Here is a 15,869-nt window from a genome sequence, read left to right on the forward strand (position 1 = left end):
TGTTTTTCACGTGCTACCAGCACATGTGCCAGTAAGGCAACACTGGCAATATATATATATTACTAATCATAGTAATTATTCCATTGTAATATATATATATATATATATATATATATATATATATATATATATATATATATATATATATATATATATATATATAAAATTTAGATTAAAAATTGAATGTGGCACCAGAATAAAGTATGGTATTATCCAAATAATTTCAAAAACAAGGTGATCAAAAATCAAAAAAAGCAACACGGGTTTTAAGGGTTATTGCAGTACGCACATTTCATGCTACTCCATTTATTTAAGTAATGCTAGCATTACATTAAAATGCAGAGCAATCTTCAGCTGCACAAGGATATAGAAAATTTACTGAAAATTTTATTTCAGCAGAATAGACATATTACTGTTGTGACAACATTTAAAATCTAAGTGGGGAAAGAAGAATACATAAAAAAGCCATCTTGACATAGCCAAGGCTAGTAATTAATTCTAGGTAGAATTCTAACTGTCCCTGATTTTATTTGTTTCTTATCTAGTGATTTAAAGCTTAAGGGGACAATCAACCTTTCACTTATAAAGAAAGGGAAGGTGTAAGCATTATACATGGATATGGTTGTAAAGATTCCTCTGGTCATAGTGGCAACACAATTTTAGGTTGGGGTTAAGCATCTAGGTCAACAGGACTTTTTTCTTTAGTCTAAGCTAATATAGATATCTATAAGTTTTCATACTTACAAGTAGACACAGGTATCAAGGGTTCAAATGACAATTTCTGCCTGTGCTACAGATCTTTTTAATTCATCTTCACTAATTTTATCAAGCAACAACAACAACAAAATATAACAATAAGTTTGATGAGCAGAAAAAAACTTACTTGTCTTCCAGAATCATAGTGACTCGATTAGCACATTTGTAGTTGTCAAAAAGATGTCGGTAGTGGATGGCCACACCTAAATCGCAGTCCCTACCCAAAGATAAGGTCGCCGTCTGAAAGAAATAGTAAAATTAAAACACACATTGTTTATCTTGTCTTGATATTTTGTGTTTTACAATTATTATTTCATGATAAAAGAAACGGTAAAAAAAAGTCTTCCAAATGGATATAAAGTAACCTTTTCAGCCATGGATTTTTAATATATTATTCTGAAGTGAGAGTAGCCTTGTGGATTCATGATTGCAAAATTATGGATTCAATTCCAGGGTGGTGCATTGTGCTTGAACAAAATACTACATTGCTCTGCAATCACTTCAACATCTGATGTATGCCACACCATGCACTTGTACTGGCAATGTTGATTTAATTTGATCACAACAAACAAATCATCTGTGCAGGTTGTTCAACAAGAAATTGCAGAATTGTCTGTCTCAGACTTGAGAGACTACCATTTAAATTAAATTAATTCTGCATGTACCTATTTTAAAGTCATCTATAAATTCTGCATGCTGCATGAATCCTGAAGGAGCCCTTCAGCAATGATAGCAGTGAGAAATATTTGTTTTATCTATGGAAATGAGACTTTAAGTGACTGGACATACCAATGATGGTTTGACCAGTTTCAACCAAGAAAATTTTCTCCTCGATCTGGAAGACCAAGTTCTGTCAATGTTGAATTTATGAAAACTGTAGTCTAAGAAAACCTCAATCGGACTGCATGAAAATTAACAGAACAGCTCAATTCAAGTCACACTTCAATCATAAAACATGTTCATGAACTAGGAAAAAATGTCTAAACTTGGTCAGTGGGTACATCATCATTTGACTGCTTCACAGCATGATCAAAGAGTTGCCCTCTGCTTGTTATTGAAGAGTAGACTTGCTATCAAAACTTTTTTGGGTAGAATCATCACAAGTGATGAAAAGTGGGTTCTATGTATAATCATTTCCAACAAAAATGACAATGTTTAGCAATCAATGGAAAGGGGAATCCATCACCAAATCAGGACTACACCCCAAAAAGTTTCTTCTGCGTTTGTTGGGATGTGAAGGATGTTGTCTAACCATGAAGTGTTAAGCTAAAATGAAACACTTAATGGAGAGAAGTACCACCATCAATTGGAAGTATTGCACAAAAATTTCAGAAAAAGGAGTCATCATTGGTCAATCATAAGGGTGTGTTGCTCTTACATGATAATGTAAGATCATATATTGACCAAATCACTCAGGAACAGATTATGGCACTAAATATGGATATCTTTCCTCATTCACCTTACTCTCCTGATCTTGCTCCATCTATCAACTTTTCAGATCATTGCAACATATTTAGAGGAAAAAAACAATCTATTAATTATGAGAATATTTAAAATTATATTGAGTGCTTCTTTGGTTTGACAACAATTTTATATCATAAGGATCAATAATTTGCCAAAAAGATGAGATTATATTATCAATGACAAGGGGAGATTTAGCTTTATTCATTATCATCGTTTAATGTCTGCTTTCCATGGTGGCATGGGTTGGACGGTTTGACTGAGGACTGGCAAGCCAGGAGGTGGGACCAGGTTCTAATCTGATCTGGCAAGGTTTCTACAGCTGGCTGTCCTTCTTAACACCAACCACTTCGAGAGAATAGTGGGTGCTTTTTATGTGCCACTGGTATGGAGGCCAGTCAGGCAGCACTAGCATCAAACACACTCAAATGGTGCTTTTTACATACCACCAGCATAGGAACCAGTCAGCTGGCACTGGCATAGACCACACTTGAATGGTGCTTTTCACGTGCCACTGGCATGGGTGCCCATCAGCCACAACTACGATTTCGCTTGACTAAATAGGTCTTCTCAAGCACAGTATATTGCCCAATGACTGAAGGGTACTTTGAAACGGGCCAATTATGCAACACTGGCATCGTCCACAGCTACAATCTCACTTGACTTGCTGGGTCCTCTCAATCACAGCATATCTCCGAAGGCCTCAGTCTTTTGTCATTGCTTCTGTGAGGCCCAACATTCGAAGGTCATGCTTCACCACCTCATCCCATGTCTCCCTGGGTTGACCTCTTCCACAGATTCCTTCCACTGTTCGAGTGTGACACATCTTCACACAGCTCTCCTCATCCATATGCAACACATGACCATACTAGCACAGTCATCTCTCTTATACACCACATCTGATGCTTCTTATGTCCAACTTTTCTCTCAGGGTGCTTACACTTTGTCGTATATGCAAACTGACATTACACTTCCAGCGAAGCATTTCTTTCAAGCCTACTCATGTCCTCAGCAGTCACAGCCCACGTTTCACTGCCGTGTAGCATGGCTATTCGCATACATGCATCATACAGTCAATCTTTCACTCTGAGCAAGAGGCCCTTTGTTACCAGCAGAGGTAGGAGCTCCCTGAACTTTGCTCAGGCTATTCTTATTCTAGCAGCTATGCTCTCAGAGCATCCCCCACCACTATTGATTTGGTTACCGAGGTAACGGAAGTTATCAACTACTTTTAGCTTTTCCCCCTGGCATGTGATGGAATCTGTTTTCTGTACATCTTCAGTGTTATTGCCCCTGTGCTTCTGCCAAAGAAACATTTGTTTCTTTCCCATCTTGAAATGCAACAGGACTTTCTTTCCAACCACACACACATATATATATATATATATATATATATATATATATATATATATATATATATATATATAAATAAAACACACACAATCATATATATTCAGAGCCAAATTGTGCTTGTGTAAATGCATGTAGTACACACACACACACACACACACTGAAAGAGAAGCATGAGTGACAAACACTAGCAATAATACTGACCCTATTGTGGTACTCCACAGTCACTTCATGCCATTTGCCATCACTTACACCACCATCAATTTCTGCCTTCACGGATGTTTTGTTAGCACCAAGAGAGAAGGAAAACTGCACTTGGCTATTTACTATCTCCAGAGCAATGAAATCATGCTCGTCATTGAATCGGCTGTTGTAGAAGAGTAAACCATTCTTTTCCAAAGTGGTGAAACTGAAATGAAACAAAAATGGTTTACATATAAAAATAAATATACATGTTTGTTTTTTGTAGTGCAAAAATATAAAACTACTCAATACAACTTTGTAGTAAGAAGTGTTTAGAGTCTGTTATATATATATATATAAATTCAATAATAGGATGAATTCTTTTACAAGAATTTATTTAGTAGCTAGCGTGAAAAAAACCTCATAAGGGAAAAAAACCTCATAAGGGAAAAAAACCCAACATTTATTCCCAAAATATATATTTATTTATATAAGGGCATTACTATACAATAATGCCTCACGCTATGAGGGACTCTAAGGTCAGACTACCATAAAAAATGGTAAAAATGTGTTTTTTATGGTAGTCTGACCTTAGAGTCACTCATAGCGAGAGGCATTAATATATATATATATATATATATATATATATATATATATATATATATATATATAAATATATATATATATACACACACACACATTGCGGTGTACATAAACAAATGATTCTCTAAACAAACAAATTGAATAACAAATGGTTTTTTCCCAAAAGAAAATTAAAGTCACATTACAAGCTGTAATTCAATCAATGAATTGCAAGCAGACTATGAGCATGTAGAAGTGATAAGGAACTCATTTGCTTAATGAGGTGAAATTTGAGCAACAAAACCACAAAAAGACTCCGCAGGTGTATAAGTGCTGGGACAACATATACACACAGCATGAGTAAACTATGCATGCATATAAGTGATTGGGATTTTGTGTACCAATGGTTTATTAGCAACCATGTATGCATTTCATTCGTGTAACTTTCAAATTTTCAAAAAAGAAGAGATAGTTATGATCGAAAGGCCTTCGGCCATAGGTCTGCTCAATAAGGGTTGACAAGGGGCTAAACAACAACAGCCCATATATCCCTAAAAGCAAATGAATAAATAGATAAATAAAATCACTGGTGTTTTGTTTTCTTATGAAATATATTGCTGTTGTTTAGTCTCAGGTCATATGATCAAAAGAATTCCAACCATAGCCATCATGTCTTTATCCTATGTGCAAGGAACCCAAAATCACATTATCCAATATGTCATTTTTAAAAAATATGGTCAGGTACAATTTGAGGGAGAACTGGCTGCTGCTTCCAGCAGATGGAGTGATCCGGTAGAGGTCCCTTTCTCATTGATTTAATAAATATATGGTGGAAGTTTATAACATGAATTTAAGGTGACTACTCACTTTATCATCCCTACACATATTCTTAATTTACGACAGCCAAATTTCAGAGTTATCTCCCCCCCTCTCTCTTCCACTCTCTATCTCAAACACACACACACACACATACTTCCACAGTCATCCACTGGTCAATAAAAATGTATGCCTGTATCAATAGATGATGTTTTTAATACTTGGAGATGTTTGTGAAGAGGAAGTTGCTTCCGTTGGTGAGTGAACAGTTCATAGCAACACTGACTGGCAAGAAACGTCTCATATTATCGATTGGTCTCTAGATTGATTTTGAGACACAGACCACACACACACATACACATGCACATACACACACAAACAAAACAAATATGGGAGTGTTGTCATTGGAAACAATGGACAGTAATAATTAGGCTTTACTACAGGGAGCAGAAAGAAAAAAGAATTGTTTGAAAAATATTAGCTTCAAGTATTGATGCAAATGATTAAGGAATGTACAGTAGAATGTCTCCCGGTACTGTTGTTGTTGTTATTGTTGTTTGTAATGTTTTTGTAAGCATGTTTTCTGTTATTGTTACACACTGATGCTTGTTTTATAAAGGTTTTACTGTTGTTTTATTATTGGTGTAGTAGTAAAATATTAGAGAGAATATTAGTTTGTAAAGGCAAATAGCTTTTCAGTGTATCAATACCATTGGGTAGTGATAGAGGCATTGGTGAAAAGAGGAAATGTTGATGTTATTGTTGTGAATGTTTACAATTGTATTTGTCATAACTGATTATAGTTCTTGATGCAAATGATGACAAGTAAATGATGGTAGTTCAGAGCTGATCATGTAGATAAAATATATCCCAACCATAAGCTCCTTTATTTATAACAAACTCTCTCTCTCTCTCTTGCTTTTTTTTTTTTTTTTTTTGTAAATGCTTGAATCTAGAAAATCCTGAGATATGATCAACAAAGTTAATCCCTAAGGGATTGTGAACTTGCAAATTTATTTATAAATCATCATCTGCAACCACCAAATTCTTGGAATACAGATGGCTCTTCCAAGGTGTCTGGGGATTTTTAACTGTCAGTTAGGACCTTCTATCTTTACTGATATCACAGACAATGCAAGTGGTTTCCCATGGCCTGTGCGCACACGTGTGTGCGTGTGTGCAAGCAAGAGAAAGAAGAATGGCAGAGATGACCTCAGCAAGATTTCAACTTAGCATGCAGAGAGCTGGAATAACTATAATGGCTACTGTATTAAAAGGTTGTAAAGGTTTACTGAACTGTTAGCTCTGCAAGCAAAAATGGACTTCTGCCTCTATACAAATGTCATCTAGTGTATATAAAATCTGTGGTGTATGGCAGTGAAATATGGGGATATAAGCAAAGAAGAACTAAAATGGCTAAAAAAAATGAACTGAATAAGATTCTTTAGATATACAATATTGATTTAAGAGAAAGATTGATCATATGTGAGTAGAGAAAGCTACTAGGATTCAGCTATGTATTGGAGAAAGCACTGGTATGGAGAGATCATCATCATCATCATCATCATCATCATCATCATCATCATCATCGTTTAATGTCCACTTTCCATGCTAGCATGGGTTGGACGATTTGACTGAGGACTGGTGAAACCAGATGGCTACACCAGGCTCCAATCTGATTTGGCAGAGTTTCTACAGCTGGATGCCCTTCCTAACACCAACCACTCAGAGAGTGTAGTAGGTGCTTTTACGTGTCACCCGCACGAAGGCCAGTCAGGCGGTACTGGCAACGGCCACGTGAAATGATGGTACAAGCTAGGCATGTAAAATGTAAGCTGATAGTATAATAAGGAGATTAAAAAACATTTGGAATGAAGTCAGAATTGATAGAAAATGAACAAACATATTGTAAACCCGTGCCAGCATAGAAAATGGATATTTAACTCTTTAGCATTCAGATTACTCTGTCAAATGTAATGCTTATGTAATAAAATTGTTTTGAATTAATCATGCATTATCTCATAGCTTTGAGATTTTGAAGATGTGACTGTTTTTAGGATGACATTGTAGATAGTTGTGAAATGCTCAGTTAGGTCAGTTTGAACAATAAAACAGGTAGAATGTTTTGGTCAGATATGGCTGGTTTAAATGCTAAAGGGTAAACAAAAAACAAATGATGACAATAATAATATTTTCTATTAAAATTTTGGGTGATGGGGGCTAATCTATTACATTGCGCCCCCCCCCCCAGTGCTTAACTGTTACTTACTGAATTTCTTGACCCCAAAAGGATGAAAGACAAAGTCGACTTCGGCAAAATCTGAACTCAGAACGTGCAGACAGACAAAATACCACTAAGCATTTTACCCAGTGTGCTAATTATTCTGCCAGCTTGCCACCTTAAATAATGACAATAATAATAATGGCATTTGGATAGGTGGGTTTATCTTTACTAAGTACAACAAAGCTGGATCAAGATATGTTAAAAAAAAGAAAAGACAATGAAAATGTACTATATTTACTTGACTCTATGATTGTGAAGTTAAGGCAACTGTAACATTTTGTACCTAAAAACCATTGGTATGTTTTATTCTCTTGTCTTTTTTCTACAATCAAGTATAATGCTAACTACCCCCCCCTCCACTTCAGTCTTTGAATCTGATTTCTTTAATATTAAATTTCTCATGTTATATGAGTAAATACAATAATATACAATAATTGCTATTGTTGCTGACATTGAGGCCCTGGATAGACCTGACTGAGTGGACCTATAATCAAAAGCACTATAACTATGACCATGCTATCCTTTTTCCCATTGGCTCAGTCCTCTGGCTTGGCAGCCCTTATCAAACCATCACACCCATGCCAGCATGGAAAACACATATTAAATTATGATGATATTAAATTTCTTATGTCATATGAGTAAATACAATAATATAGTTTAATATAATATAATTTAATATAATATAATATAATATAATAATATAATTTATCTAAGACTAAATTATCTATGTATTATTTTTTTTTCAAAGACAATAGGGCATGATTTTTAAGGAGATTTAATTGTTATTTCTAGCAGTTTGAGCAACCTTGTAGAAATTACATTATTGACTCAATAACTTCCCTATCCAGGAGCCTACTGGCTTGATAGAACCCCCACCCTCATTGATTCATTAGTCATGCTTTCATTGGTGACATCATAGCTCAATAACAAGAGTGTTCATAAAGATCATCATAGTTTCCCTTTTTATGTTTTCATAATATCAGCTCTTTTAAAATATTAATTTCACACAATATTAAGTTTCAGAAACAATATATTTTAAAAGATTTCAGTCTTTCAAAAGAATTTAAAGGATGTGTGATTAAGGAGCTGTACTGTTTACTGCCAAGTCTTAGGTTCACAACTTGCTATAACTTTTGGTTGTGTACTTAGAGCTAAAACACTTTGCTCCACAATAGATGGTGGATTTAATTATGGTGTTAGATTATTAACTGATAAATCTTGAGTTCGAATCTACTGTATATCTTTCATTGTGTATTCAGATACTATGCTTAATTCTATATACACTCTGTTTATCTGTTTTTGAAAGACACATATAGCCCTGCATGTCACAGGAGGTAATACAAAGAGTTAGCAACAAGAAGAGCATCTGGTCATAAAATACTGCCTTGAAAAAGGAGTATGATTAGAAGTGTCCTCAAGGCCAACCAGACTTTAGTAGGTGAAAGGGCCTAAAAATATTTGTTGATTTTTGTATTTAATTGGACATATCTGTGCCCACCGAGTTGTACCAGATCATTCGTCACCCACTGTAGAACATTGGGGGATTTATTTGTCATTTATTTAATTAACCACAGCTAACCACTGGCCCTTTTAAGACCTCTCAGGATTTAACAAACATGCAATGTTTTCTTTTTCTTTTATTGTTTTTCTTTACCTTAATCTTCTCAGATCAGTCTCTTAAGCTAAACAGTCATTAGAGTATCAGTCAAAATGCTTTGTGTTCTAAGCCAAATCCCATCATGGTCAACTTTACCTTTCATCTTTCTTGGTATAATAAATAGAAGTATCACTCTAGGGTGACAGACTAGCAGAATCATTAAAGCATTATTGAGAAGCTTTTGTTTTTTGTATTCTGAGTTCAAATTCTACTGGAATCAGTTTGGTTGGTAGACTTAATTCCTTGCCCAGTTTAATATCATGACCTCGTCTTTGGATAACTTTAGCAGGGCCACTCAAATTGTAAGTATTTAGATCAAGTCTCTAGTTTAAGTATATCCACTCTCTCCCTCCCATCCAGTCTCAAAGACTTTGAAAAGATATCAGGAGTACTATCATTTTTTTCTACCTGAAAAAAGAAAGAAACCAAGAGTAAAAATAATAAAATAAATAAATAAATGAAACAGAATCTAGGGAGAAACATTTGCTCTTTGTTTCTTCTCATACAACTGGATAGGCCCAAAATATCACATTGCTCTATTCCACATTGCAAACAAATTTATCTTAATTAATGAGATTCCAGTGCCTTCAGTTTAAAAACCAAATATGCTTCATCTTGTGGACATCATTTGTAACTTCTTAATAGTAAATTTCATCAAATTAAACTGATGGCTCATTTTATCTTCAAGGCACTGCCTTGAAGGGTTTAGTCAAACAAATCAACTTCAGTACTTTTGTTTTCAAGCCTGATACTTATTCTATTGGCCTTGTTTTGCTGAACTGTTAGGTTATAGGGATGTAAATAAACTATGAGCAGTTGTCGAGTGGTGGTGAAGGACAAAGGGACAAAGACACACAAAGATAGATAGATACATACATACATGCATGTTTGAGTGTGTGTATGTGTGTGCGTGTGTGTGTGTGTGCATATATATGTATGTATGTATATATATATATATATATATATATATATATATATATATATATATATATATATATATATATAAGCATACACATATATAATGAGCTTTTTCCAGTTTCCATCTACCAAATCCACTCACAGGGCTTTGGTTGAAGATACTTACCCAAAGTGCCATGCACTGAAATTGAACCCTGAACCATGTGGCTGGGAAGTGATCTTTTTACCATGCTTGTACCTATTTTAAAGCCATCTATAAAATTCAACTTCACCTATTTATTTATTTATTAGTTATAAATTTACTGCTGGATGCCTTCCATAAATAACTTGACCATTCATTATTAATATACAATATGGATACATATCACAGGGTATTTAAATCCATGATTATCTTTAGTGGAGAGCTGATCCTTTAAATATACTGCTACAACTTAAATAAAATTAAATAAAACATTGATATTGATATATTACTGTCCACAAATAATATATTGAAAAATCGAATCATCTTAACATTGTTGAACAAACACTGGTTAATTAAAACCCTTTTAACTTCACTTATAAAAACCTCATTTGTAATGAAAATAATGCAACATTATATATTGTTGCTGTTCTTCAATGTATACGTGTATGTGTATGTGTGTGTGTAAATGAGAGAGGGAGAAAGAGAGAAAGAAATGTATTTATGTGATTATTTTGAGTGTGTGTATTTATATATATATATATGCATACATACACACATGCATGTATATGTATATACCTACATACAAACATGTATACATACACAAATATGTATGTATGTATATAAATATATATAAATATATATATATATATCATCATAAATATAAGGGATTAGCAATTGAGTTGCTTCTCCAACATACTGAAAATTCAGAAACAGCAGTCAAAGAACTACTGATTCTAAACTACAAATTTTTCTCTAAAACGGATGGCGATATTTCTTGTATATATATATATATATATATATATATATACACACACACACACACACACACATATATATATATATGGGGAGAATTCACACAAAAAAAACAACAGACGAAGACAGGTGGTGTAGAAAACAAACAGATGTATTAGTATAACGCTTGGGAATTGAAAAAGTCTTTAACGTTTCGAGCCTACGCTCTTCCACAGAAAGGAACACAGAAAGAAACAAGGAGAGAAAAAAAAATGCTTGTAGTGGTTAGCAATCTATCATGGCATACATACAAACATATATACACACATACATGTATATAAGAGGGGGCACCCAAAAGAAATCAGAATTTTGCAATATTCATTTAGTTTTACGTGTTTACACTTTTATTGCCTTCAAAGTATTCTCCATTTGAAGCAATGCATCGTTCCAGACACATATTCCACTGTTCAAAGTAGTTCTGGAACTCTTGCAAAGTGATGCCTTTTAATGCCTCTGTCATTTTTTTTCTTCACCTCTTCCATATCTGCAAATTCCGTAGTACCAGCATTTGTCACCAGTGATGACCTTTTAAAACTTCCAACTGTTCTTTCAGTTCACAACATGCATTCAGTCATGACTGCTTTTGATCTTCTCTGAGCAAGTGAGGCACAAATTTTGCTGCAACTCTTTTCATTTGCAATTTCTCACTCAAACTTCATTGGGAGGAGCTCCAGGATACATCAGTTATATCAACAAGTTCATCAATTTTTTAGATTAGCTTATATAAGCTACACACACACATACACAAATACATACATATATTATGTGTGGGCATGCATACATATGTGCATGTATTTATATGTAATGAGTATTCTATACAAGACTATATTTCAAGCGTTATTTGAAAACAATTACAAGGTTGTTGTTATGAGAGAATTTGCAGAGTTAACAACTGCAGAATTGTGTAGTTGGATTACAGTTAACTTTGGCCTCATCAAAACCCTGAATACTTTCTCACTGAGATCAGTTTATATAATTACATCTGTTATCCAAAATAAATCATGTGATGATGATGATGGTGGTAAATATTTAGGTTATCCTAAAGAAAATTGTTTAAAAGCAAGGGTATAAATTTACTTCTTATATAAAAGTAATGTATATCGTTTATGTTATGTTATGTAATTCTTCACATGTGAGCACACATGCATGTGTGTGTGTATGTTATGTGTGCATTCATGTATACACACACATGTCATATGCATATAGAGTTACATCCACAGAGAAAAAAAAAACATGTTTTCGCTTTATGTATAAATATTGAGGTTTTATTTTTTATCATAGACACAAAAACCCCCCAAATTTTGAGGGGATGTGCATAGTCAGTTTAATCCAGTGAGTGTAAACTATTTTTTGCCTATGGACCCATTTGATTCCTATTTTACTCTACTGGACCTCCACATTCATTCAATGTATATAAAAAAAATCTTACTGTATTTTTATGATTGAATATTATTAGGAATTGTATAAAAAATTTTTAATCTTTTATGTATTGTATAAGTGTAAGCAACTTATGGCACATAAATTTCAACAAGAAAATCTTATATGGACTCACAAGGGCCATACGGACCCTGGTTAAGAACCATTGATCTAATTAATCACAGGACTTCACTGGTACTTATTTTATTGTCAGTGGAAGGGTGAAAATCTATTAGACTTCAGTGAAATTTCAAATCACAACATAAGGGGACATGAATAAACAGCAAAAGGCATTTGTCTGATGCTCTACTGATATGTTTATATATAATAATAGAATATATCTTCAAATACTTAATGACATCTACTAAATACATGTGAACATGCATTCACACACACACATAAATACACACACATCAGATCAATACTGTGATTTGAACTTGGAAACTCTTGGTTTCCAAACATAAAATGTGGTAACTGGTATTTTGTTGCATCAGTAAAAATCCGATCAAAAATTTTCACGGAATTTTTGGAATCTGGTGAAAACAACTTGTAATGTGATGATGTCAAAAAAAAATCTAACCAATGACACTCAACAACTACACATCCTACTCTTTGAACGATGTTATCAAAAATTCTAACAAATCCAAAATTCTTTTTTCTTTGTCATTGTCATCATCATATGTCTATGTTCTATGCAGGCAAAAGTTGAATACTTTCACAGGATCAGATGGGCCCAAAGACCGCATCATGCTCCAGTGTTTGTTTGGCATGGTTTCCATGACTGGATACCCTTCCTAATGACAATCACTTAAGTGTACCATCAGCACTTGTAAGGTTACCAAGCAGCTTGCAAGATTATGACCCTCGAGTGGGGAGGGAGACTTTATACTGGGAAGATAAGGAGAGAGGTGAGGCATGTGAGAAAGGGCTAGAGTAGAAAGGATTTCTTACTGTAGAGGGGCAGTACAACCACCTGCATTTTAGAAGAGAGGGTGGAGTGGGAAGTTGGAAAGTGATATAAGTGGTAATGAAGTGTCAGAGTGTACCTTGAAGGTGCAAGGTGGGTAGGAACAGGTGGAGCAAAGGTACCAAGAAAGAGTGTATGGGTAGAGGAATAGAAATGATGCAGAGCAGTGGAATAGAAATGATGATACAGTATATGTGGAGGTAAAAGGGAGACAGCCTGGTGGTTAGGTTGCAGGGGTGGGTGAGGAAGAGAGGCAGGTGCAGAGTATGAGAGATTGAAACATGTGGAGGTAGGAGAGAAGAGGTACTTTGATGGCAAAGTAGGAGTGGGCGGGGTCATCAATGAAAATATGGATAGAGATCAGTATCAAAGGACAACAATGGAGAACAAATGAAAATTGTTGATTGAAAATAAATCAAACTTTGCTTATGTTAATCACAGCTTATAAAAAATGTAGCAAACAGCTTGCAGAGGAACAGAGTTAGACAGAGGTGGGAACTTACTTGATCAGTGAGCAACAAGTTGATGAGATAAAAGCTATTGACAGGTAAAAACTACAGAAGCAAACAGTCATAAGCAACAAAGCATGAATGCAAATGAAATTCTTTCTCTAACAGATACTACCAATCAACAAGGCCATCACAACTTTTCTCTTCTGAACCTGTTTCAAAAACATGGCTATCAGCAAAATATAAGAAATGCTACATAAGCTAACCACTCCAGTATATCAATATTCATCACCACACAGAAAAATTCCTACATGATATTGTAAAATGAACTCTGTCTTTTGAATCTCTGTTTTTTTTCTTTCTAAAGTAACAATAGATATGTGATGAAGAACAGACTTCAACTTTTATTCATTTCATCACCATATTGTCACACACACAAAGAAAATAGTTTCCAAATTAAGAAAAGGTTAAAGAAAAATTAATATTCAAAAGAGCACACCAGCCAGTAAGAAAGGCAATTTCTAAAACAATATAAATTAACAGTAATGGCTAAATATATATTCATTGAAGATCTAGTGACCACCATCATCACTTTAATGTAAGTTTGTTTGTAACAGTAGTGCAGGGTCAGTACAGAGTGCCAGCAACAGGCCCAGACTTTGGGGCGACAACAAGAAACTTGATTCTTTTGTAAAGTCTTAGCAGGTCATGTCACTGTCACATACGTTACCTAGTTACCATACTCAGATATACACACACACACACTCAAACACACACACACACACACACACACACACACACCACACACACACACACACACACACATCACACACACACATTTATAATGAATAGCTAACAGTACAACGAAAAATATATATTACAATAAATGTCAGTAAGTGTTCATGTGTTGGTGTAGGTGTTAAACGTGTTATGTGGTGTTGTGAAATATCTACCATGTGGAAAGAGAAAGAGAGCAACAAGTGCATAGATAAAGAAACGCACATGTGTGCATGAACAAACATATGCACACACACACAATACAGCATTTTTTTAATATCTTTAAACATACAAAATACACACAAAAGTTTGCACAAAGGCACAAGAATTATTAAATGAGTATCATGCATCCACAATACACAGGTAGACACATCACACACACACCATGTGCAAGAAGACATATATAAATGTCATACTTTCACACACACACACACACACACACACACACACACACACACACACACACACACACACACATATCTATGATGGGTGGCTCCTGGTACTTCAACCAGCATATATGATGTTAAAAATCAAAGCCTAATAATTGAAATAGGATATATATAGCATACATCGCATGAATTCTCTTTCTACCTGTCTCTCATAAAAATGAAAAATATATTAAAATCTGTTTTGTTATTCACATTCAGTTTTGCATGCCTTGAATTCATACAGGGAACACTATTGTTTGCATATACGTATGTGAGCATATGTGTGTAGAAGTGTGGATGCACATACATTTAAATGTATGCGTAAAATAATAGTTGTTCAACATTATTTAGGCTAATAATTATTTAGCCATAATTTGGAGGAAGGATTAAAGCCCACCAGAAACTTAAAATCTCAGAATATATTCAACCCAATCCCCATCATGAAACTTCACTGCTTTCTGTTAATCTTACTGTCATTTCACATTAGAACAATACCAAATGTCAAGATGACTTGAAAATGACAGACAATTTAAACACTAGAAGTACTCATGGCTTCGTTTTTCTACAAGGACTTAATAAAAAGTTGGTTATTTATGCAAGGACAATCAAACATGAATAAAACATCATCTTTATCCATATAAAAATCAATGCAATACCAGCGATACTGCACAATCTACTTTTGTTTTATACTATTTGCCTTTCATCCTTCAGTAATTGAATATTGGATTGATGTAACCAACAATATTTGAGACATATTATCATTATTTGTTTTTATTCTTTCTTTTGCAGGCTTTACACAATCTCCTACTGGACTATTACCTGTGGTCTGGGGCAAGAGAAAGTGATAGGAAG

The 15,869-nt window shown here is 34.4% G+C and overlaps 1 protein-coding gene across 6 annotated transcripts in view; it reads right to left on the minus strand.

Moving 5' to 3' along the window:
* The window catches only part of LOC106877480 (protocadherin-like wing polarity protein stan), a 309,480-nt gene that overhangs the window by 104,479 nt on the left and 189,132 nt on the right, over positions 1–15,869 (minus strand). For all 6 annotated transcript variants that reach the window (XM_014926393.3, XM_089359659.1, XM_014926392.3 and 3 more), the window contains exons 6-7: positions 3,772–3,976; positions 884–996 (exon numbers count right to left, since the gene is read on the minus strand). In XM_014926393.3, coding sequence (XP_014781879.1) covers positions 884–996; positions 3,772–3,976 — 318 coding nt within the window. The remainder of the gene's footprint in view (positions 1–883; positions 997–3,771; positions 3,977–15,869) is intronic.

The sequence above is a fragment of the Octopus bimaculoides genome, chromosome 11 (assembly GCF_046866305.1).
Source record: "Octopus bimaculoides isolate indiv1 chromosome 11, ASM4686630v1, whole genome shotgun sequence".
Taxonomy (NCBI): domain Eukaryota; kingdom Metazoa; phylum Mollusca; class Cephalopoda; order Octopoda; family Octopodidae; genus Octopus; species Octopus bimaculoides.